Source organism: Drosophila subobscura, chromosome E, assembly GCF_008121235.1.
Source record: "Drosophila subobscura isolate 14011-0131.10 chromosome E, UCBerk_Dsub_1.0, whole genome shotgun sequence".
NCBI classification, from domain to species: domain Eukaryota; kingdom Metazoa; phylum Arthropoda; class Insecta; order Diptera; family Drosophilidae; genus Drosophila; species Drosophila subobscura.
In genome coordinates, this window is record NC_048531.1 from 16,898,248 (window position 1) to 16,923,807 (window position 25,560).

At 47.2% G+C, this 25,560-nt stretch overlaps 3 protein-coding genes across 9 annotated transcripts in view; 2 read left to right on the forward strand and 1 right to left on the reverse strand.

The window, feature by feature from the left end:
* LOC117892686 (AF4/FMR2 family member lilli) overlaps positions 1-25,560 on the reverse strand; it is a 64,703-nt gene that overhangs the window by 24,818 nt on the left and 14,325 nt on the right. For 6 of the 7 annotated variants that reach the window (XM_034799095.1, XM_034799090.1, XM_034799096.1 and 3 more), the window contains exon 2: positions 18,603-19,435. In XM_034799095.1, the coding sequence (XP_034654986.1) occupies positions 18,603-19,394 (792 nt within the window). In that variant the 5' untranslated portion in view covers positions 19,395-19,435. Of the gene's footprint in view, positions 1-18,602; positions 19,436-24,322; positions 24,351-25,560 lie in introns of those variants that run through there. The other variant, XM_034799097.1, reaches the window with a different exon arrangement.
* LOC117892689 lies at positions 1,821-2,722 on the forward strand. The gene has a single exon (XM_034799100.1). The coding sequence runs from the start codon at positions 1,861-1,863 to the stop codon at positions 2,671-2,673; it is 813 nt and encodes a 270-aa protein (XP_034654991.1). The 5' UTR covers positions 1,821-1,860; the 3' UTR covers positions 2,674-2,722.
* Positions 4,476-6,344, forward strand: LOC117892688. The gene is made up of 2 exons (XM_034799099.1): positions 4,476-5,557; positions 5,807-6,344. The coding sequence occupies exons 1-2, from the start codon at positions 4,553-4,555 to the stop codon at positions 6,236-6,238; spliced, it is 1,437 nt and encodes a 478-aa protein (XP_034654990.1). The 5' UTR covers positions 4,476-4,552; the 3' UTR covers positions 6,239-6,344.

The following is a 25,560-nucleotide window of genomic DNA, read 5'->3' on the forward strand; positions in this document are numbered from 1 at the left end:
CTCTACAACATTGCACTGCTACAGCGCCACATGCCGGGTGCGGGCTACAAGGAGAAGCTGCAGCAGTTGGCGGTAACGAAGGAGCTACAAAAGCAACAATCCAATCCGCTGGAAGAGGCTCCCGTAGTGCCATTGCCCGCGATGCTGCGCACAAGTGACTGGCTGCATAGCGAGCAATGGCAGGCGGGGCTCCTGAAAATGGCCTTAAAGGATAAGAAAATGTTGATGGTCCTCGCGGCGTTTCATTGAATAATGAATTAAATTTCACAATAATAAACTTTGGCCCAGCACAATTAACTTTTGGCATACGTTTTTGCTCAGCCAAATTTAGCCAAAGATTTATATGAACAATAACCCAAACGATGCCTAAGTTGTGTAATTATACACATAATTACACATGTAAAGATAGGGAACATAATTTTCTTTCGAGTTTTCCTGCATTTTTAAAGTAATAATAAAGAAAAAGAAACCTCAAGAAAATGATAGATTTTGATTTTTAAAGCTTATTATTTGCCAGAGATTACGTCGAAATAATAAAGTGCTTAGTTCTCTTCTATTTCTGCATTTATTAGCATGTCAGATTGGTTTTAAGTTCGATTTTGTTATAAACAAATCTAGCAGTCCGGGACTCTACACATTTTCCGTACCCCCATAAATTCTGTATGTAATTTGTTCATACGTAAATCCATTTCGGCACCGTTTGGACTATTTTTTCTAGCTCAATTCTAAACAAATTTTCACATTTTAGTATCGAAATTTTAAATCAGAAATCGAGACAAAATGCATGCCTCTTGGGCAGCAATTAGGGCCAAATTCGTGGCAGTTAACGCGGCTTCCGGAGCCAGCGCTGTAGGCTTGGACAGGGTCGGAAGGCGGATGTCAGACCAGCCTGGGTTGGTGAACCAAAGGATTAAGATGCTGCGGTGCCAGTCTGAGAAGGCGACCCAGGCCCAAAAAGCAAGCCGTGCAGCGCGATACGATGAGATACACTACAGGCCTGTCTGCTATCGGGAGCGTGTCTATGAACGCACTTGGCCAGAGTATGACGTAGAGGAAGAGCCCCACGAGGACCCCAAGGAGCAGCCAAAAGCCAACAAGCGCCACAGAAGCCAAACACGCAGAGCTGAGTGGGCCGAGTCGCGCAGAGGGAGCCGCTAGGAAAGGACTACAACAAGCTTTAACTATGCGTTGAATTACAATAAAATAAACTACATTTAACAAATAATTACAGAGTTTATTTTTACATCCAATAATGCCATATTTTACGGCAACAAAGCAGAATTTTTGTTCGGTTTTTGGAGTTTTAATAGAGTTTGTATTCATCTCCAAAACAATTACTGAGAGAGCAGCATTTTTGTTAGGATTTTTTCATTTTATAGAGCTTATATTTTGATAGATTTATAGCCACAACAATTAGTGATCCAAGCTGAACTTTTGATGAGGACTTTGGCACATCTTTTCTCTTTCCTCTTCGATGCCGCTTCGTTGCCATTGAGCAGGCCTTTCCATTAAAAACTTTTCCCAAAAGATATTACAAAATTCTCCCCGACTATTCTTCGATCTTTTTCTCAAAAACGTTCCTCAAAATGTTTTAAACAATTCCAAAGGCACATCAGGCCTTGCCATCAAGAGCAATGTGGCTTGGAAGCTTGAACAAATTTCGGTTCCAGTATCAGTCGGCCGCTGCCTCTAACCGGACGCGTCCGGACAGAAACAAAATACAAATTCTTTTCCGGCATTCAAAAATTTTCGAGAAAACGTCCAAAAATTGTCTGCAAAAACTTTTTCGATTCAAACAAAATTTGAAACAATAAATAAATATTTTAAAATAAATTCTAAGTCGGTCCGTGGCAGTTGACGATGATGTTTCTGCTCAAGAGTGGCCTGAGGAAGGCGCCATCGGTGCTGCAGGTGCTGTGCAAGCCGAGCCAGAGCCTGCTGTACCCCGCGGTGGGCGCCACGCGGTCCATGGACACGCTGTATGGCGGCGACTCGTGCGAGGACTGTGTGGACAGCTACCCCGTACTGAAGGTGCGCAAGGACCTGAAGAGAATGAAGGCGCCGGATACCACGCGAATGCCCGATGCCTGCTGGCAGTCGCTGCGGCGCACCGAGTTCAAGTGCCGCACCGATCCGGAGTTCAGTGTTGGCTCCTTCATCACGGAGCGCAAGAAATGCCTGGCGGACCCGTGTGCGCTGGATTATCCAGCCACGGATCTAAAGTACTACCGGCCGGGGGACAAGCTGAAGCGCAAGTATCAACGCACCTGGGTCGAGTGTGTGGTGAAGCGGCGCAAGCGCAAGGCCAAGTGTTATTACATGCCGCTGAAGTTCAAGCGGCGCAAGCGCAAGCAGCCCAAGTCCAGGACCGTCTGCAAAATGGTGCCCTGCAATGCGGGTGCGCCCAAACTGAATCTGATGGGCTGCACCAAGTCGATGGGCGGGCCCTGTCCGAAGATAACGATGCCCTACTGCAAGGAGGTCTACAGCTCGACGAGGTGCAAGGTGGGCACACGGAAACCTGGCCAGTGCCGCAAGCGCTTGACCAAGTATCCGAGCTTCTCGGAGTGCTTGATAGATCCGCTGCCGGAGGCTCCACCCACCGAGTGCAAGTGCCTGGAGCGACCGTCCATGTGCTCCGTCTGGGAGTACTATCGTCACAGGAAATATTAGAAAGGATCCGCTCATCCGCCAAATAAAGAACACTTACAGAGCCACAAAATGTGCTTTGAATTTTGTGTTAGAACCCTCCAAAATCCAGCAGCATCTAGCACTCTGTTTCGAGATCTCCATCAATCGAAATCTCCTTCTAAATTTCAAAGTTTGTTGGAAGTTCTAACACCAAAAGAGAGTCCCCTCCGACGCCATGCAGGTCAAGCGGTTTAGTCCGCTTTTAGCGCTTCGTTTGGTCTGCGGAGGAGCTCGCTGCACATCGCGGTTGCCTGTTGCACCCGTGAAGCCCAAGTGCCAGCCCAAGACTGCGTTTCGTTACCAACTGCCACACGAGCAGCTGTTGGACGAGTACCGTGAGCTGGAGACTAAGTGCCAAAATCTGCGCACCGCTCTGCATCAGACCAGCAACAAGTGGCACAGCCAAAGCCCCTGGCCGCAGCAGCGCAGCTCGCTGGAGTGTTCAGCTGGGCACCTGATGAAGTCCTGCTGCCTGCACAGGATCGAGCATTGCCGCTGTCTGCAAACCGTTTTCTTGTGCCAAGTTCCGCCAACCAAAGGAAGTTGAAGAAATTGCTTCCTTTACGGGCTTTAGAAGACAGAATTTGTGTCAGCCTTTTGATTAAATAAAGATTAAAGTTTTGAGATCTGAGAGATCACCGAGGCTCTGACTTTTGTTTCACACTCCCCATAAGCAGTTCAGAATCAAACTCGTTCTGCCTCACACATAACACACACAATAATTCGTTTCTAGTTTTCACATTCGACTGCGAGAAAAATTGAAATTTATCATGGCAGGAACAACAATTTTGGCCTCCATTTGTGCCGGGCGCTTGACCAAATTTCTCGTACACCACTCCAAGGGCCAGAGCCATCTGATGCAGCACAAGGCGCGGCTCACTGGACCGTTGTTGGATCCGCAGCAGAAGGCCGCTGAGGATTTTGGCTACTTGAAGCGTTACGCCGCATCCCAGCAGCCGAAGGCGATGAAGTACGACTTTACCTCGCAGTGGACCTCATCGATGGCTGGCTGCCAGCGTTCAGCGATGGAGAAGCAGCCCAACAGCATCTACAGCCTGCTGCAGTCGCAGGGGGAGAAGAAGCTGCCAGTGACAGTGCCAGTGGCAGCCAAGCCGCAGCCTCTGCTGATGTCTCAGCAATTGGAAGCCTCGCGCACCACAAAGATTCCCTATCCGGGCCAGAAGTCCGCTCAGATGTCCCCCTCTTTGCTCATGGGCATACGCTACGCCCTGGGACTGGGCTCTGCTGACAAGAGTCAGCCACAACCACTGGCCATTGATCGCTTCAAATTGTATCGTAATTGTTTCTAAATTTAACCGGACAGAAGCAGTCCTGGAACCACCTTTCGCCACCTACAGCTGCAGCTTGCACACAACGCCACCGCACGGAAAATGGTGTTGTGACTGAGTTGTAGCTGAAGAAAGGCTGAAGGCTCTTCACGGCTGCTAACCAAACTATTAAACAATAAAATATTGCCATTCAAGAGAAGAAACAACTGGCTTACATATAGAAATTGGGTGGGCAGGCAGTGTCTTTTCATTCCAATTAAAATTAGTTCAGAAACCGCTGGAGAAACACTTTTAAGATGCTCAAAGTGATGTCCACTGCCAGCAGATGGGTACATCGGTCCGCTGTGGTCCTTTCAGAGCCCACGTGGCAAGCAAAATAAGTTCAATAAACAATCATTGAGGCAAGAGAAATCCCTTACTTGACTTTCAACGTAGCAACCTCTGACTGGTGTGTTTTGTTCCTGCCTGGGCATAGACTTTAGTCAGTCCATTATCCAGCAAACAAGTTTGAACATTTATCGAAATTTTTCTCTTACAAAATACAAAATTTATAATTCATTTCTGCCGGCACCATGATCTCTCGTCCGCCCACGATGTTGATGTGTGCGCGAATGGTCAATCGCTGTGTGACGCACTGCCTGGCCAACAAGTCCGAGGCGACGCTGGAGCCGCAACGACGCTTCAGTCAGGCGTGTCTCGTGAAGAAGACGCCATCGCAGTGTGAGTACCGTGCGATTGGCACTGCGGAGTCCACATCCAAGGAGCAGATGCTCGATCAGCTGTTCCAGCAGGACGAAGTCGAGGCGGCTGAAGAGTACAATCCAGCAGAGGACTCTGTTAGTGTGAAGACTTTACGCGCTGGCGACACGAGCGCTGCAGCAGCGATTACGTTTCAGCCGCGAAAAGATTATCACGACATCCGTCGGAGCACTAGCAGGGAGTCCTGTGAGGACAAGGACGCGGCGAGTGCAGCGGAAACCACAAATGATTACGATCTGTGCATTAGTCGTGCAGTGGACGACATCATTGCCGGCTGCCCCGTCTCCGATGCTGGCTGGTTCCATGAGAGCTGGAACAGCTACGATGCAGAGTGTCCGTTGGCAGCGGATGGCAATGCAGAGCAATCGGTGGCCGATAAAGCAGTGCAGGAGCAGGCCACAGAGGAAGGCAAAGCAGAAACGAGTCAGTTGGCAGGGGATGAGAGCCCAGAGGTGTGGGACAGCACTGAGTCAAACGATTTGGCGGGATTTGCGCAATTCTTGGAATCAATTCAGGACACAAAGAGCATCGCAGCATCCGAAATAGAAGCCTTGTTCAAGGAGTATATAACCAAAAGTAATGCTCAAGTGGAAGGACCAGGCAATGCGAATACCTGGGTGCCCGATCGCAGTGTCTATGACGAGTGCATGAATAAGGCTGCAGAAAATACTACCCAAGAGCTTACAGCTAGCACTATGCCACCCGATTTGTCTGTCCACAGGGAAGCCACTGATGCATCCGAGTTTAAAATGCACCCCCAGTGGATCAACGAGAGGGGAGTTCCTGTTGATGAGCCAGTGGGTCTCCAGTCCCAGGAACCAACAGCGGAAAGGGGTGCCAACCAGCTGTACCTCGATGATCTTCAGAATGTGTGGCAGCGTGAACCATCCTCCATACCCACAACCACATACCAATCCGCAGAAGTGTTCAACGAAGTCCAAGACATAGCCACTGCCATTGATGCTTCCACAGAGTTTTGCATGTCAGCCAAGAAAAGGAACACTGAGACGGCCGATCGGATCTTCTTCGAGAAAATGCAGAGCGTGTGGGACCAAGCAAACCAGATGACTGATACTGAAAACGAACACCAGTCGGATGCCATAACAGACTTTACCGAGTTCCTGCGCCGAGAATCCGAAGCGCCAGAGGCCATAGATCCTACAGTTCAAGCCTACAGACCCTTCAGAATTATAGAAGTTCCAGCTGACATGATGAACTCCAGCAGCAAGGTATCCACCGGACTTGACGCTTCTCAGAACACTCAACCTCGCCCTGCTGTGCCGATTGCCGCCGGCAAAGCGGGAGAGGGTATGCAGAAGCTGCCAACGGATAAGCCAACTGTCTCCAAGGGGGATGGAGCCAGGGAGCACCGCATGCACACCAAGCTAACGGAGAAGCAATCGCATACACTGGTGGTGCTCGCTCTGCAGCTTGCACTGAACGAACTGAAGTCTGGCAAGGCCAATCTCAAGACAAAGATCACCTTCACCAAACCCTAAATAATGGTGGGCAAGGCAGCTGGATTTAATTACATTAACTTTCGGACTATCAAAATTATCAATATAGTTACAGATTTATTTAATCAACATATGAAATGGCTGGAAATAAAAAATTACAAGATAAGAAAACATATAAACAGCCGCTCAGCTAAATCTTCAGACTCCCACGCTCTTGTACAAACAAACATACACACACAAACATGTACATTAGTGCGGGAGCAAATTACTGGCTTTGGTTTCTTCTCTCTTTTTTTCCATTTGCTTTTCCATAAGAATATTCGTTTTGCGCTGCCTCCTCTCCCCACTCCAAAAAACATACAAAACCCAAGAGCACAGCACTTCCCCTTCTCGGCATTCACCGTTGCATTAAGAAGTGGTCACTCATCAAACGCACCAACGCTCGCTCTCTTGGAGTAGGAAAGGGAACAACATAAAAGACAAAGTCAAATGAGCGAGCAATTTGGAAGTGCTTCCAATGGAGAGTATGCAATGTTCTAGAAAATAAGCCTTCTCACTTTCGGCAATTGAATGCGTTGGTGGATTGGTCTCTCGAACATTCCATGCTATCGTTCCCCTTTTCGTCTGCACTGCTTCCTCACCCCTTGCACCCATCACATTCACCGTTGCATTAGCCAGCGTCAAACGCACACTCTCTTGGAGTAGGAGAGAAAGAAGACAAAAGACAAATGAGAGAGCATAAGCAAGAGAGAATGGAATGTTCTAGAAACCACGCCACCTACGCATCCAAATCTGCGCCGCTCTCACTTTTAATTTTTCGGATGAACAAAGCGCGCGGTTTTAAGTCAGCTCCGCGTGTCGGGTCGCGAAAATCGGGAAATGGATGGAAAATCCTACGGGAAAATTATCGCGCAGTGGTGCAGTGTAATGTAGTGGTTCAGTGTGGTGCAGTGCAGTGTTTTGGTGAAGTGTTATTGTGAATTGAAGTGATGCTGTGAAGTGGTGAAAAATGTGCAAGAAAAAGTTCCTGATCATGAGTGGATGTGTTCGTCGTCAAAATGGAAATCCAAAGGCAGAGTGGCAGGGGCAGAATGAGGCAATAAGTGAAAAGTGGCATTAAGTGAAAGTGAAAAGTGTATTGTACATTTGATGTACATAATGTGTATAAACATATTCTATGCAGAAAAGTGATCTCTGGCAATGTGTGTACGTGTTTGTGTGTGCAAAAAATGCGTCGCAAAAGATGTTCCCCTCCCATTACCAATGTGAAGAAGATGAGAAAAGCAATAAGAAAGGAGCGAGTGCAGAGCGTGTCGACGCTCTCTCGTACGAAGTGTCTTATTGCATGGTGAGGTGAGGTCTAGGTGATCTGACTCTACTCCGTTAGTGTTTCCACACGAGCTCCAGTGCTGTTTTGCCTCACCTTATATTAATCTACCCAAAATATGTGCTCCTATTGAAATGTGCTTGGAATGTGCCTGTGCGTTTTCGTATTCGTATTCGTAAATCGTTGCTTCGAAAATTGTCGCGGTTCCGTTAATTCTCCCGTCGTACGTAAACAAAAAATCGTCGACTTATACTGTGTGAGGGAGAGGAGAAGCAATTGCGTCCAACAAAAACGGTAAGGTAAGAGAGATCAGAAACATTTACTGTTTTTATATCTATTAATTTCCGTCTGTCCATGGCGTGAACCATAACGATCAGAGAGTAGCGGGTTTAAAAGTAAACAGATAAACAGATAATCTCTTCATTTTAGTTTGCCATTTTACTACAATACTCATTTCCCAGCATATGCATATTCCACCCCCACAATTCAAACCAATTCAAACTGTTCCGAGCATCGTTCGAGGGTCGTCTGATTGTACATTCACTTTGCCATCGATTTCAGTGCGGAAAAGATCAACGCAACGACAGCAAACACACAAAATGCGAACAGCAGACTGCGCATGTTTAAATTTAATTGAACATTTAGCCAAATTAAAATGCATTTTATTACGCAGACTCGGCCGTACTGACTTTGGCATGGAAATGGAAATGGAAATGCAAAACAACGCGCGCCCAATCAGCCAGGCAAAGTCAGTCGTAGTGGCAGTGGCAGTCGAAGTGGCACTGGTAGTACCAGGCCTCGGTCAGACTCCCAGATAAATAGATAGACACTGGAGGAGACTGGAGACAAAGCCTCTGGTGGAGTGCAGGCTGCTGACTGGGCCTAGGCACGCAACGGTTATTCGGTTCTCTTGGTTTTCTTGTCCGGAGTTTTGTATTTCGGCTCTGAATTGTTGGCAGTGTTTATGCGAAATTTGGCACAGATTCGCCAGGCAGAGATTCGATCTTGAGGCGGAACTGGGCGAGAGGAGCGACACATTCATTTACCATGCACACAAACACACAGAGAACTGGTTGGCTAACATGCGTTCCAGCAATTGTTTAATAGCCTAATTAAAATGTGCGCGAGGGAACAGGTTGGTTGGGAAAGTCGGGCATTGCTCGTATGCAAAAGCCATGGCCTGCACCGAGCCGAACTGAACCGAAAGTAGAAGCACCAGCAGCCGCAGCAGCAGCAGCTTGCATGACTGTCATGCATCACCATCTGTGCTGTGACGTGATGTGACATGACTCCGGGACAGGACAGGACAGGACCGTACTGTACTGTCATGCGGGTGGTTTGTCAGCTGCTAATGCTCGACTTCTCATTGCTTTCTGCTCTCTCTTCCCATCTCCATGATTTTCCAGTGTGTTTTTTTCTTATTTCTTGCAATTACATTTGGCTGTTAATTGCATTATGCATATTTATGGAAACACCCCAGCCCTGGAGCAGCAGCAGCAGCGACAGCGACAGCTCTAGCTTCTTCTGTTGCTACTCCCGCTTCTGTTCCTAACTCCTACTCCTGTCCAGCAGTTGAGTCAGCAGAGGGTACAATGCCGGCTCATTAGCATACATCAGCGCGTTAAGCTCGTCCAGAGTCTGAACGAGTTACGAGCATAACAGGCATAACGCTTGTCAGACAGCGTCACACCCATCCCCATTCCCATCAACATCCACATCCACAGTCATCAGCCCTGAGTAGCCCTGGCATGGCACCCCCCTTGCCCCCTCCCCGTCCACTAATTTAAATTAAAATGTGAAAAACACTCTCGCAGGGATAAAGCAAATGCAAAAAAAGAACACAAACACAACGAGCAAGAACTGAAAATGTGCATGGAAAATCAAATCTAAAATAGCTGCCGGACATGAAATAATCAAATTGTACGTCCAAACACTAGCCAGCATAGTTGTGGTACTTTCAGGGAGCTGAGTAAATATGATTATACGAGCATGTGGCAGAGCGGTGCCAGAACAGATTTCAAATTAAATGTAATTTAATATTTTTATATCTCGATGTTTCTTAAGCTGCTTAAATTCTTGACCATCTCTTGCTAAAACATCTCTTAAATTCTCTCTTACTCACTTCTCTCTCTCTCTCTGCTTTGCAAACTCTCATTCTCTCCTACGCTCTTTCTGGGGCCACAAGGCAAACAAACACCAAAGAAATGTCCAGCTCTCTGCTTGAGGCTGTTTTCTGTTCTTAGGGGTTCCACATTCACAATTATCTTCCAGGAAAGTCTGCTGCTGCCCTTGCTGTTCGCCTGTTAAGCTCAGCCATGGATTTCAAGAGAAAGAGAGGCAGACAGGCACATGCAAAGAGAAGAGAGAGAGAGCGAGCAAGAGAGGCGCCAAATGGCTGCAATAAATAATTGTGCCCCACTCTCTCTCCATCCCTCCCGCACACCAAAGCCATGTAGCCATGAAATGTGCCAGAGAAATATCAATAAGCGAGCGGACGAAAACTTTCTAATCGCACTATAATTGCAGGGGGCAACAAAAAAAACCGAAATTAAGAAGAAAAGAGGAAACGGTGAAACGGGGAAACGGGGAAACTGTTGCAACAGTTAACTATGTATTTGGCCATCAATAATGCGACTGGGGAATGTACATACATACACATGGGCATACGAGTATGTGACATTCATACATCAATAATTCATAAGTAAAATTTGCATCCATTCGGAATTAAGAAACAAACAGCGACCAATAAGTACACACCATTAACACTGGACGACATGTTGCGGCTTGGTTAAGTGCCGGGCAGTATTGGGCCATAAACCAATTGCCAGTTCACGCCAGTTTATATGGCGTGATTAGGCCAGATCGACAGAATACAATTTACGGCAATGACACTCGCACGACACTTTCATAATTAAGTCAGGCCAAGGAGAGTGGAACTGGTTTCTCCCTCCCTCAGCTCCCGCACACAACCCATTTCCATTTTCAGTTCAGTTTTTTCATTCGAATGCTGATCTGCAGATTGATGTGCCCCTACCACCACCGTACGTATGCATATCGCGATCCCATCTCATATAGAGCCTATCAATGATGGGGCAGGCAGAAAGCCAATTAGTCTGAACTTAATTCTGTTCCTGCCACACTGCCCCCCCACCCAATTATGCGAAAGAGAACGGCAGGACCCCGCATCGGTGGGCACTGTACAGGAATACATGTCGTTTAATTGAAATAATTACACATTAAGTGCATTAATTATTTTCACTTGCATGCAAACTTGGGGGCCCGAAAGCGCCGAGGACAGAGCCAGTCCGAAAGGCGCCTGAGACGGAGCCTTGTGGCCTGCGCCTTTTGCCTTTTCGCGTAATTATTAATTTAAACCATTCGACGACTCCGACTCCGACTCCGCTGGGTATCGTAGGCCATTACAACTTGCAACAGAAGAACAGCAACAACCACAACAACAGCAAACGCAACAACAAACAACTTGCAACAAGCAACAACTCGTTTTGTTGCTGCCGTTAGCTTAGGTCATAATTATTAACGCAAAATCATAATTAAAAATGTATTTAGCCAGACAGAGAAATATGCTTTAGACGCGCCCAAAGGCACTGTCCAGAGCGAGTCGACAGCAAAGGACGATGGTCCGAGTCTGGAGCGTAGATATAATTAGCTGTAAATATAGCGTCTAATGTTGGGGGTGTGCCCCAAGGGGGCTGGGATTAGTTGTGGCACGAATTGCAGCAAGCCTGCGAATCGATTAAAAGTCACTCTACCCCAAGGAACGACAAGGAAACTTAAACAAAGCTTCCATTTAGCCAAAAACTAGCTGAACTGTTGATTAAGCGACTCAATGGCGGGATAAATGTATTCTCTTTGGAGACACCAAAGTACATTTCTCCATTGGCTGCCGCAGCGCAGGTCGGTCTGCTGCTGTTGTCTCTCTTAAACTAATTAAAACGTACAATACCCAAATTAATTACTAAAACAGGTTAAGTTGGGCGCAACAATAGCCATCTATCCCAATATCCCAATAGCCCCGATTGACAGTGTGTGTTTGGCTGTTGGCCACGCTGCTGCCATTGCTGCTGTCACTGAGGATGATGTCGCTCCCTGCACCTGCACCTGCACCTGCTGGTGGCAGTGTCTATGGATGGTGCCGTTGCCCTTAGTGTTTGGCGCTTGAATAATTATTGCAGTCAACTACGGTTCAGTTCAGTTTGGTTCGGATATCAACCCGTTTTCGGGCAACGTCAACGCGGTGGCCTGGCCTGGCCCTTGCCGCGTATGTGTGGTGTGTTTTAGGTCGTGTGTTTGTATGGGTGTGTGTGTTTGGGGGCGGGGTATATCTATGCAAATATAGTGCTGAATATATTTACTAATAACTATTTTACCTTAGCGACATGTGTCGCGCTTACCCACCAACTAAAAGCCACTTTTACCCGTTCTGTTGTTCTTTTTGGCCAAAAGTTTTGCCACGGCGTTCGTTCTCCCCCCCCCACGAACCATTTTTTGTTTTAGCTTTTTTTGTGCTCTTCTTTTTCTATGTGTTCTGTGTACTCTATAGCATCTGTCAGCTGCGGCACTCATAATTTATTGAAGCACATAAATTTCACTTAATTGGCACTGCCAATAATGCAGCAGCAACAACAACAGCGGCGCCACAAAAGGCCACTAACGATGACACAAACAAACTATTGAAAAGTCCTTTGGCCTCCCCCCCCTCCACTCGCTGGATGTGCTCGTATGTGTCGGTTTGTCACAATACAACCCAAAGCCCACCCACCCACATGCACATTAGTTGCAATTAGTCACAAGACTAATTACTCTCTTTAGACATTGGTCGACGCTTTTCTCCAACTATTTTCGTCGTCATTTTTGATGGTATACGCTGCCAAATGAGTATCTGGGGGATCCTTGACAAATTCAAAGCTGTCTTCTACTCCTTACTCTACTCCGTCTGCCTTCTCACATAGAAAATTAACTCCGAGTCTTTCCATTTATGCCATGCTCAAGCTGCTCTCCATCAATTCCAACTATTTATTCATTTTTTCTGCAGTTTTCTACGTACTTTCCTCTCGCCACAATATCAGGTTACCTTCCTCCCACTCTCTTGAACTCATTAAGCAAACAAAATCGGCCTGAAAACTTGTTCCTGCCATTGTTATTTTTATTTCTATTCTTTTTTTTTATTATTTGTGCCACACCCAACGCAAAAGAGTGGAAAATTATGCATTTTTCTTGAGCATTTTCCCTGCCTGCATCTGTGGAGTGGGTCTGGCCTGGCCACATACTTCATTCTCCTGCCTTGGTCTGGCCCTCCCTCTCAGCCTGCTCCTGCTCTCCCCATGGAGCTCATAATAAATGAATTAGCGCCTTTGGCTAAATGGAAGTAGAATGCAATTTCATTGCAATTATCGAGTGGAGGAGAGCTCCAGTCTGACCCTCTTGGACCCTGGACCCTCGCACCACAGTACCGTGTAGCCTCCTTTGCATGGCTTGGCTAAATAAACAACTGACTCAGAGACATAGCCAGAGACAGAGCTACAGCCAGACCCAGAGCCAAAGCTAGAGCTGGAGTTCCTCTATGACTTGGTCTTCGACTTGGACTTGGCCCCACAATGAGCACATAAAAAAATTAATGCTCTCTCTCGCTCGCTTTAAGCCATAAAGGTATGTCGGTCTCTGCCTCATGGCCAATTTCTTTTGGGGCCAAAACGCAATGCTAACAAATAGAAAAATTATCGCAATTGTGGCATCTCTTTTTTATGCTTTTTTCGTTTTCCTTCTTCCCTCTCGCCCCTGAGGTGGGTTTTTCCTGTGCATTTAATTTGTGACGCACTCAAACAAATGCACTGAGAGAAATTCGCTTAAAGATTAAACAAAGTGCGAATAGTTTTTGTATCCACCGATAAGCATTCACGATATAATTTCACCATTAAATGATGGAAAAATGGAACATCTGAAATGATATCCCATAATCTATGCATTTGGTTGTGTGCAGTGTAAACCGAATTGTCCCGCTGATGCATAAAACATCAACAATGCGATGGCCAAAACCCAAAACACCGAACCGGCCCCCGTTCCGACCATCATGTGCCCCTCTCGGGGGCCTGGCTTGCCTGCCTGGCCGTACGTTTTGCAAAAGAAGCGCAACATAAACGCCAAAAACAACAGCAATAACAGCAAAGAGGCACCAATAATAAAAGCAACAAATATTATGCCTTTTGGCAACGTTTTTCATACTCGAACTCAAACTCGAACTCCACTTTCAGCCAGCGGCAGGCGGCAGGCAGCAGGAGGCAGCAGGCGGTACGAGGCAGGCAGGCAGCAGCAAGGCAGAAACGAAGCCACGAACTCCTCATAGCCGGAGTGCGGTACGAGTGAGCGCGCTTACAAACATGGTCATAATCACGCGTTAAATTAATGAGTTTAAATGCTATTTTTGGCCTTAACTATTGCAGCCACACACACAGACACGTTTAATTGAAGCCAAGCGGAGGCAGCCACACAGCCTCAGTCTCAGTCGCAGTCGCAGTCTCAGTCTCAGTCTGTGCCTCAGTTGCAGCCACTCCGATTCCGACGACGACTTCAGCTGCAACTTGGCCAGGCGACTTCGTCTCTTTTCGCAAATTATGAGAGACTCGGCAGCCAAGTTCAGGCTCAGTCTGAGTCTCTGTCTCTGGCTCAGGCTCAGGCTCAAGCTCAGTCTCAGGCTTTGGGCCAACCGGCTCAGCGCTTGGCTATATTACATTTATTTTAATGCCAAACTGCAACTCCAGCTGCAGTCCTGCTGCAGTCCACATGGCCGGTGGGCATGGATTTTCTCTCCCATCGAGACCAGAGCTGGCCCAAATCGCGTTTCGCTAATTATTAACTCATCGGCAAGCCGCAACCCCCCTCAATGCGATGCCCATCGTGTGGTATCCATCGATGTTCTGTAAGGTCAGTGCAGATGTGGCAGGAACCTTTTCTGGTGGGAAGGAAACCATGTGGCATATGACTAAGGAAAGGTCAAGAGGCCTGTCAGTGGGCCACCGCTTAGGTGTTGCACTGTGATTCATGCGAGTATGTGGCATACCCTACCCCCACCGTTGGTTAAATATTATATGAGCGAATAGATAAATGATTCAGATGCAGATTGAAAGTGATAGCTACAAATGGCGGCGGTCGTTGGTCGTTGGCCGAGCGCCGTGCAAATTATGAATAATGTCTGCCAATTATTGGCTTGTCATAATATACTTGTTTAGTGGGTGAAATAATCGTACGTAGAAGTGGGCAACAGATGGTGCCATGTTGCCGCTGTCGATTATCACGCAATAGAAAATTTCCTTTAATTTGCGATATTTAAAAGCTGCAACCCCAAAAGGCCGCCAGAGCCGGACACTGCAACTGCAACAACCCGTTCGTTCATGTTGTTAATAATTTTTTAATGCCACCATAATTAATACGAAGGCAATTTGCCATTTGCTGTCTTTTGCGTAAATGAAATGAAATTAAGGCGAATAAAACGGGCAGGGGGAAGGTGGAAGTGAGGCAGTTAGAGCCAGTCCCAGATGATTATTGGCATTACGTGAACGTGCATAAGTCGAACTTACTCGGCGATACAATTAATTTATACTTAAACACACACAGCACAGCACGGCACAGCGCAGCACACAAAACAAACCGACAATTTCAATGTTGCATGCAGCTGGCCCCACAAGCCACACTCGCCGCTCTCCTCTCTGCCTCTCTCTCTCCCTCTCCCTTGCCATCTCGACACACAAATTGCTTGGTAATTTATTTGCAATTAATTTTGAATTAATATCAACGAAATGTCTGCCAAGGAATTTAGGTCTTGTCTTGGCTTCTGGGAATACTTTTCGAGTGGAGACAAAAAACAAACAAAAAACAAAAGAGAATGGCTGCCGGGTGCCACACGAATATTTCATGTTATTATGGGACTTGCCAAAGGATCAAACAATATCAAAAGTAATATTATAAAGATTCTTGCACTTATGTTGCTGCCCATCACGGGAGATCTGGTAATTTATCAATTTGCTGACCATTTAAATTACCCTCTCGCTGGGCGTCTCCATGCCGTGACGTTTCCCCTCGTGTGTTGGCCCGGCAATGGGCCATCTTTTGGCTCATTTGCAGTCAATTTAGCACTCACGTGGTTAGTCATAAAAATATCTGCACAGAACATTCATTTAATAAGCAATTATTGTCTGCTCCTCTTTAAAATCTTTCTGCCTGTTGCCTGCCTTCTGCCCGCTGTTGTGGCTGCTGTTGCTGTTGCACATACGCGTCAAGACTTTCAACTAATTACAAACGATTTACATGCAACACAGCTGGGGAGTACGAGTACGCTAACCAGGGCCAACGAAGAACATTGGTAACAAGATCCAGGCCATGGGACGTGACGGTACGGGACGAGACGGGACACTGGCCCAGAGCTGGCTGCGTCGTAGCATGGATAATCCCGCTTAAATATTTGCAACATTTAAAGCAAAATGCAGAAACCGGTTGTGGGCAAAACGCCATGATCGTGATGATGATGATGTTGATGATGACACTGCAGATGTGAGTCCATACTCAAACACTCACTCACGCACTCACTCAGGCACACTCGCACACACCCACGAGCACAGCTGAACAGGCAAATCAAATCCGCTTGGCACGCACGTAGAGGCAGCGGCCTCCGCCCGCCCGTCCTCCTCCTCCTTCTGACTGATTGCCACAGTTCATTGCGCATGCGTGGCATGCCACCAGCAGCAGCAGCAGCAATAAAAAGGAGTACCGAAGGAGTACAATTTGCGATCAGCGTATAATTAGTAAGACTAAATTAGAGCACAAAACGAGTGCTGGTGGTGGTGGTGTTGGTGGAGCACACCCCGTACTTTCACCGGCTAAAAGGCTTGTCCCGAACAGCCAGCCGGCAGCCGGCAGCCAGCAGACTGTGGCTCATTAGACGCCTATGACTCACACAGCGGGTTGGCAGCTTTCAAGTGCTGCCGCCTTGGCCCCAAAATACAGCCCGGTACGGCTGCGTAGTCAATGGGTCCGTGCGCCACTCAGTCCCCTCATAATTAGCTATAATATATCTTTAGACAAGTCAAGCCAAGCTCTCCTGCTAATGCTTCTGGTTAGTGTATGCAAAGGGTAGGTTAACTTAGTCGTAAATGGATTTACACAAGTGTACGTAAACATTTCCACAGTTATGCCACGATATGGATTCGTTTTCTAGCTACCATTTGGGGTACAGTGCGGACTTCTTCCCCCGTCAGAAAGTGTATCATTGCCTCCCGCTTAGCACATTAATTTTCCTATGGATTATACTTGTGTCTTTATCTTTTTCTCATTTTTTTGCTATGGCCTCTAATTCGATTTTTATTGCACCTGGATTTTCTTGTTTTCCACTGCCGCCAATGTACAATTTATTTCTCAGTTAGACATATTTTTCCCCCGATCTGCTCGTATCCGCTCTCTGGCTCTCTGTGTGTGTGTGTGTGTGTGTGTTTCTCTGTGTATGTGCTGATTATTTTTGCACTTATTACTTGTTGCCTTTGGAGCCCGTTGCTGCTTGCTGCTTGGTTTTTGTTTTTATTTTTATTTTTTAACTTAATTTTCAATAAATGTTGCGGCTTTGTTGCTGCGCTTGTCTCACCGCTGCAGTCGATTACTCATTTGACTGCATGCACACATAAATTGTAGGCACGTCTTTTTTTTCTATTTTTTTTCCTTATTTTTATATTTTGATTGCTTTATTTTTTGTTTTTATAATAATTGCTTTTTGCCAGGGCCTCCAAGGAGGGGGAGTGAGCGCCAGCGAGTGCGTGCTGTGTCGTGTGAGCTGATTGTGTCATTACTTATAGAGTGGATCGGATCTGATCGGACACAGAGCGAGCGGTAGAGAGAGAGAGAGAGAGGGTGACAGAGACAAAGCGCACCAAAAAATACAAAAAATGCGAACGCGGAGATACTTGAGACCAGAATTGGACCTGAATTGATTTGCTGCTAGAATTGGGTCAACAATTTGCAACTGTTTTGGGATTTCATTGGGACACTGCCTAGGATTTCTGCAACTGCATTGATTTAGCTCTTGAGTTTCAGTTTTCCCAAATATTTCACAATGTTTTTAGAAATTTATTCAATTTAAAATGTTCACCATAAAATGCTTCTTCAGCCTCTGCTTGCTTATTCTGCTGTTCCCTGCTGAAATTTATTGGAACAGACCCATAATTTAGGAATTTTTACGAGCAAAGACAACAGAAAACAATCGCCCAGAGCCCCCAAAGCAAAGACCCAATGCCAGGCAGAAATTAAAACAAAATAAACTTGAAAATAGAAGTCAAGTCGCCTTGATCAGCAGATCGCAGGAGGCTGTATTGCTTGTGGCTTTTGTCTTTGCAACTGTAACTGGAGCTGAGGCTGAGGCTGAGGCTGGCTGATTCGCTGCTTAACTATGTGCCTGCCACAAGGCAACAAGCGGCAGTAACCAAAAAAAAAAGAGCTAAAGCAAAAAAAACCACGAGAACCAGAGGACATGCGAAATTTTTATTTATTGCTGACAATTGCACAAAAGTTTCCCCGCTACCTCTACCGCTTGCCGCTCTCCATCTTCGATCAGTATTTTTATGGTCATTAAAATTGGGACAAAAATATTTTGACCGAGCTCTGAATTTGAGTTTTGTTTCTGGTTTTTGTTGTGTGTTGAACGATTCTAGAGCACGACTCCAGCTGAGAGACGCTGGCCTGGGGGCAAGAGTTTTGAGCTTTGAGCGGCAGTGCTTTGCCCTTGATTGGTGCTGGAGTTGCAACATTCTGGCCTGGACTGGCCTGGCCTGGCCTGCTGGCAGATTGAACTGATTAGCAGCTGAGTCCAAAGCGGCGACTAATTAATGATCCGTCGCCAGGGCTTTGCATGCTAATTAAATGTGAGTGCCACAAAGTCACGTGAGAGAGTGCGGGAGAGAGAGAGACTTGTGTGTGTGTGTGTGTCTATCCCTATCCTAGAATCTGCAGAGGGGCACTCTATCATATCATAACGCACAGTTGCTCAATTCGGGAAGGTGGAAATGCAAATTCTCAGCGACTCACCGACTCGGTCTTGATGTTGAGGGTCAGCACATGCGACGAGCTGTTGGATGAGGCCGATGGCGGGGAGCCGGGCGCCACTGCGCCACCAATGCTGCAGGGCGATTGGGCGGCTGTTGTGGCATGCATCAATGGGGAACGACTGCGACCGGCCAGCGGACTGGCCTCACGCAGCGGACTCGCTCCCGTGCCGGTGCCCATGCCCATGCCCAGCTGTGAGTAGGGCGAACCGGGCGACTTGTTGGCATTTGTGGAGCTATTTGAGGGCACTACGGCGGCGGTGGTGGTGCAGCTGGTGTGGGTGCTGGTCGCAGAGCTCGACGAAGATGAGCTCGAGGAGCAGGACGATGAGGAGGAGGATGAGCTGCTGCTTATGTTCTTGTTGCTGTTGTTGTTGTTGCTGTGGCTGCCGTTGTTGTTGCTGCTGCTGCCAGTGCAAATTAGTGACTGTATTTTGGTATTGTTGTTATTGCTGTTGTTGTCATTGTTGTTGTTGTTGTTGGTAGTACAGTTGTTGTTGTTCACACTTGCCCCAGCACCTGGCATCAAGCTGCCATCGCAAAACTCTCGCTTCACAATGTTGTTGGCATTGTTGTTGCTGCCACCGCCACCGCCACCGTTGCCGCCGCCGCCGCCGCCGCTGGTGTTTGAGTTGACACCGCCACTGCCACCAGGTGTGGCACCAATTGCCGCCTCGCACGGCAACACCGTGCCCAGCATCTTGTCTAGCGTCGTTGTATACTGTGACGTTGTCGTTTCAGCGGCACCGGCAGAGTCCTCGCAGCCCTCGGCCATGTCACTGTTGCATCGCTCGTTGCATCATGGGCGGGCCGCGCCTGCAAGACAACAAAGAAGGGTGTCACACGAAGGCATAAAAGCATACATAAAATATACATACATACATCTACATATGTATGTAACATGTAAAATCTACGCTGCTGTCTGACTGTACTTGTGGTAGATATTACTTTACCCCTCTATCGCGTATGTAATTCATTCAATTGTAATAGATTCCAATTACAAAGAGCAGGAGAGACATTCGCATCCTGCTGCGTCCTTCATAATTTAGAATTTACATTTATCGAATAATATTTCGTGCACTTAAAGCCCCTCCACCCCTGCCCCACTTGCCGCATTAATTTCATTAATTATCCCTGTTGACTCACGTTGCACCGCACACACAAACACACAAACACACATAAAAACAAAAACACTGGCGGGTAAGGGGCATGCCACACAGCCCACACATCATTTTGCAAATGCAAAGCGCTACCCGAAGAGTCTGAGGCGGAGGCTGGAGTCCACTGCAGTCCATGCATGTCCGTGTCCATGTCCATGTCCTTGCCAGGCCACGACGACGACGACGACGGCGCTCTGCACTGGACAAGGAACGAATCCTGCCCGAAGGGGCAGCATAAAGGGGGGTTGGGTGATGGACACAAAGGCCGAAACATACGGGTGGTTGCCACAGCAGCAGCAGCAGAAGCAGCAGCAGGAAGAACGGAGAGTGCAGGATGTGGGGGCAGACTGCGCACAGTCGTAATCGAAAATTTTACACCTACTCTGCATTATAATTTATACGCCTGGCGGGACAACTGACCAAAGAAGGAGGTGGTTTGTGGCATGGTGGCACTGTGGCAAGAGTATGTGTGTGTGTGTGTGGCAAGCATGTCTGGCAAGAAAGTTTTCCCCATATACAAGAAGAACCAGAAGGAAGACAGCAAGACGGCGAGGCGATGGGCAGCATTTATATACGGAAAAAACATTGTTCAAACTGGGAAATGAATCCAGGGGAAGATAAAGACTAGGCAGGGCACTCCCTTATGCTGGAAAGTTTTCGGCACACAGAGATAGGCACGAACCGAATGCTGCGTCTGTGAAAGCTTCGTTTACCCATCCAGACTCAACTCAACAATATTCTATGCAAAAATCATCTCATAATCATTGCTCAGCTCGAACACATTCCATTAACTGTCTGGTCTATTACCTTCCTAGAGCATCGAGCGCATGCCTGGGGGTTAAGCCCCAGCCCAAAGGCGCCTAAATTGTGCCAACAATTTGCACTAAAGAGCTCATAGAATACCATACCTGTCCGGACTGCATCGAATCTCTACACCCCCCGACCCACCCTGCAAAGCCCAGCTGCCATCTGGAAACAAAGGAAACATCAATGGCAATGCCTTGATATTTGGCTTCCACACGCACACACACACACACACACACACACAAACACACCGAAGGCTAGCCGGAAAATTGGGCCTGATTTCAAGAGTGTTTTTGTGTCTCCGTGTGGTTTGGGTGGGGTCCATGGATTGGGATTGGCATTGGGATTGGAAAACGCAAGGTCCTGGGGTTTTGTCTTCGGTTCTTCGTTGCATTGTCTGCAGGTCTACACAAAATGGGCGTTGATTTTAATGCATAATGCATGTGGGCTTCTGCTCATTGCCAGTTGCTTCACTCCTCTCCTGTCAGGATCCACTGTCTCTCTGTGTGTGTGTGCTGTTGCTGTGGCAGTCGCCTGTGAACTGAGTTGGACTCGGACTCGGACTCGTACTCGGACTCCGAGTCCAAGTCATACTCGCACTCAAAGCTCTGTAGCTCGGATTCGGTCACTCTGTTGTGGGTGGAGGGGAGTAAGTGGTGGTGGGGGGTGCATGTGGGTGGATGGGTGGCTGGGTGTTGTTGCATGTGTCGACGCTGGCCAGCCGGCAGCAGTCAACGAACGCACTTTTCCGGCCACACTGCCACACAGAGCTGCCTCCATTGCCGTAATGAGCCCAGAAGCATTCCGGGGGTAGCGGGCGAACGGGGCCGAGAAATGTCGGTACTGTGCCTTGAAAGTTGGAATGTTGCACTATGCTCGTACATGCAATGCCAATGTCTGGGGCAGAGTCAGAGTCGGAGGCACAGCCCAAAGCCAGAGGCAAAGCTATAACCATAGCCCAAGCCCAAGCCCAAGCAATGCTTTCGTGTTGTAGATTTTGGCCAGGAAGCAGAGGGATGAGGAGGAGTAGGTAGGTATGGGTAGGGGTTGGTGTAGGGGAGTGTAATAATTAATTTTGCACGTTGCATGCAAATGTCTGGCCATGGCTGGTCCTGGTGTTGGACCCTTCCTTCCACCATGTGGCATAAGCAGCAAAAACAATCCATGAAAAGCAGCAAAAACAAAAACAAACAACAGCAACAGCAGCACAGGGCTGCAACATACAAGCAAAAATTATTTCAAGTATGCGTCAACAGAGAATGCCAAACCCAGTTGGATTGTGTGTGTGTGTGTGTGGCAGCAGCAGCAGGAGAGGCGCCCCAAAAGACAGCTGCTGCTGCTGCTGCTTAATGCTAATGCTGCAACATGTTGTGAAAGTTTAGACGACGGGCCACTTGGCAACATGGCAACATACACGGGCAAATTGCAGCGACAAAATGTGCAACCAAATTAAGTACAATTTGCGCATATTAAAAGTCTGGCAAAATTGCATAGGCAGCGGGCAGCGCCAGCAACATGCAACATTTTGTCGCTTCCTGCGCTTGCAGCAACAGCTTCGGCAGCAGCAACAGCTTCGGCAGCAGCAGCAGCATCAACTATGAAATCTAATCAATAACTAGGAAACTAGTAGAATTTCATGTAGCACACTAAATAGCACGATTAATTATCGCCATGCCCGGCGACTATAATTCAAATCGAGTGCGCTTCATTTCCAGTGCAACATGCCCCATCCGCAACATGCACGGCACAGGCACTGCAGAACACACTGCGAAACCGGTCTAATTATACTCATTTTCTTGGTGGTGGCTGCAACATGTGGCACCGCTCGCTGCCAGGCTATAAATTGCAATTTCCATGCAACTTTCTACCGGGCCGAACGCAAAAATTTATCATTCAAAGTCGCCACGAATCGACTTGGACGGGGATCGCTTTGGATCGCCTTCGGATCGAGTTGCATGGCAGCATGGCAGGCGTTTTGTCTTCGACAGCAATTCGTTGGCAATATTCAAATTAATAAAATCATCAATAATTTTGCATGGCATCGGGGCCCGGCAAAAAAAAAAACATGTAGAACATGTTGCTGCTGCCGCTACCGAGACGACTGCTGCTGCTGCTGCTGCTGCTACTAAGACTTGTTGTAATTAATAGTCAAACTAAATTGTAGCACACTTGCCATCATTTAGAGTTAGGAGAGCCAAATGTGGCACAAAGCAATTTTTGATTAGAAAAACCAGTGGACCCCGGACACCAAACAACTTCATTTTTAGTGTCCAAGTCTTGGGCTATTAAATTTTTCCTTTGATTTGTAATTAGCGCAAAATGCATATTAAATAGCCAAACGGCAGCAGTGCCACACAGCTGTTCGCTCTGCTGCTTGTGTGGAAGTGAATGGCACAGAGCGCCACAGTGTGTGGCAGGCAGGCTACTTTTTGGCTACTTTGCCATGGCAAAAATAATCAATAATGCGGGTGCCAGCCCCCTGCAACATTAAGTCATTGAGTTGAAATTATTTATGCAACATTTATTACGCACACAAACACACAACACACACACAGCACACACAACACACTCGGCCGTGCATGAAAAGTTTTTGCAAGTTGTTTGTTGCATTGTTTTAGGGTTGTTGCCGCCGCCTCCTGACTCCTGACTCCTGCCTCCTGCCTGGCTGGTGTCCCTGGGGGTGTGTGGCAGTACGTGCAATTTTCTTAAAAATTACACACGATTACACATGAAAATACAATGCCTGATATATTATGCAAAGAGCAAGGGTTAGACTAGAGTTGCATGAAAGAGAGAGAACGAGTTGGGAGCACACGCATCGAAGTTTTAAATTTGCAAGGAAGAAATTCAAGTGGAAACAGCAAAGAAAGATTGTCTATAAGGCACGCAACCTTTGATACTCTTTAAGAACGATCAAACGATGGCAACTACAAGATAAAGGTTGAGTTGTGAGGCAGATAAACCACAAAACTATTTACTTTGAACCGATCTTGGCCGCTTCACAACTGAAAATATATTCAAATAATTACATTTATATCTGTCCAACATCTTGTACTTTTGTATATGCCCCACCAAAAAGGGTATAATGAGCGCTCGTTGGGGGCCATGGCTGAGTGCAGTGCTAAGGGCTAAGTGCAGACCAACCTCAAGCACCGTCCGTCCGTCCGTCCGTCCATCTGTCCGTTGAACAATGAGGCACTTGCAATCTGGTTAGTGGACTATGGCCAGCAATCTCTATTATGCTATTCGATTACTCGATTACTCACGTACGGTAGCCGCTTACCCACCATTCATTCCTGCGTCTGTATGCATATTCTCTCCACTCAAATCATTAAAAATATAATAATAATAATAATGAAATTTGCGTGATTCAAGCAGAGCACGCACTAGGCGATGCCAATAACAGCAGCAGCAACAACAACAACAACAACGATTGCCAGTGGCATGCGGGGCAGCGGCAGCGGCAGCAACAACAATAAACATGTGCAACCAAACGCCCCCAGAGGATGAGAGCAAAGCAACAAAAAACAAAAAACAAAAAATAACCCGGAAAGGAAGTCAAAGTCATGCCCACAGTCTGGAGCTGAAAAATCAACCCTCTCATAGCGTGAGTCCTGCGACCAGCACACACCCACACACACCACACACACACCACACACACACACATACAGACATTGTCCTTAATGCGCCGCGTAATGAGTTATTCGCATTTTTTGCCCCGTTTTTGTGCTGCCAAAGCTCGCTGCTGCTGCTGCTGCTGCTGCTGCCCCCGCGTCGATCGCCAACGTTTGGCGATTTTAATTCATTTAGAAACGGAAATATTAACGATGCCAAAATAAGGGAAGGCCGGGGACTTGACGATGGTTAAATGAAAACGAATTTCAAATGTGCTACAGGATATAGATATAAGTAGTTTAGATCCCATTTTATTAGATAGATAACTTAAATATTTCTAGAGATATTAATTGTCAAAAATCTCCTTTTTGTTTCAGCACAAACCGCAACGAAAATTCGAGGAGCCCGACACTGAGCAGTGGCTGCTAGAATGTTGCATGTCCCGCTCCGTGTTGCAGTTGTATAATCTAGCAGCAGGCAATGGCAGCCAGGACTGGTGGGAGCAAGTGGCAATGGAAAGGTAAGGGGTGTGCAGCACGAACCGCACACGACATCTAGACATGAGAGAGCACAGAACATAATTTTGCTAAATTAGCGAAAAACAAAAGAAATGCTCTCCCAAATGAGGGAAGGGCAGTCCTTGGTGTGTCCTGTTTTGGCTTGGCTTGGGTTCGGCTTGAAAAACTCCCCAATTGAGCACGCACCAAAATCATTTGCAATCCTCGCCCTGGCTGGGGTGTGCAGCGGCGGTGGCGCCCCATAATCAACGTCTAAATATTTGGTTCAAAAAATGAAGGAAAAAACTGAATAAAAATTTGAATTGAAAACCTGCACTTTGGTGCCGGGCAACGGCCAACTAATTATAAAAAAAAGAATGCTTTGCAACCCCCGGGAATGGAAGGGAAGGGAAGGGAGTGAAATGGAATTATGCGAAAAAACCCTTTTTGCCAATTGCATGTAGAGGGTTTGAGTCCCCTCAGTCCCCTCAGTCTGCTCCCTCCGTCTATGGCCATGGCCATGTCCGGGGTAAGTGATTGTGTACGTGCTCATTATGGAAATTTCTTTCTTTCGTTTTTCGTGGCACTGCAGAAATTAATGCAAAGCTCAAAACCTAGCAGTGTGGGTCGTTAATGACACGACACGAGGGGGGACGGACACGAATCGGATCGCATTTGGTGGCATGGAGGGCAAGCTTACTAAGGGAATCGCTTGACAAAGGTTTATTGGAGCTTTGGCACATGCGATACGCGATTATAATTAGAATTTGGCTGCGGGGTCTTTTTTTTTTGCTGCATTCAAAGCGCACAGAGGAACGGACCAACGAGCAGACGGACCGGAGCGGAGCGGAGCTCGCGGCACGAC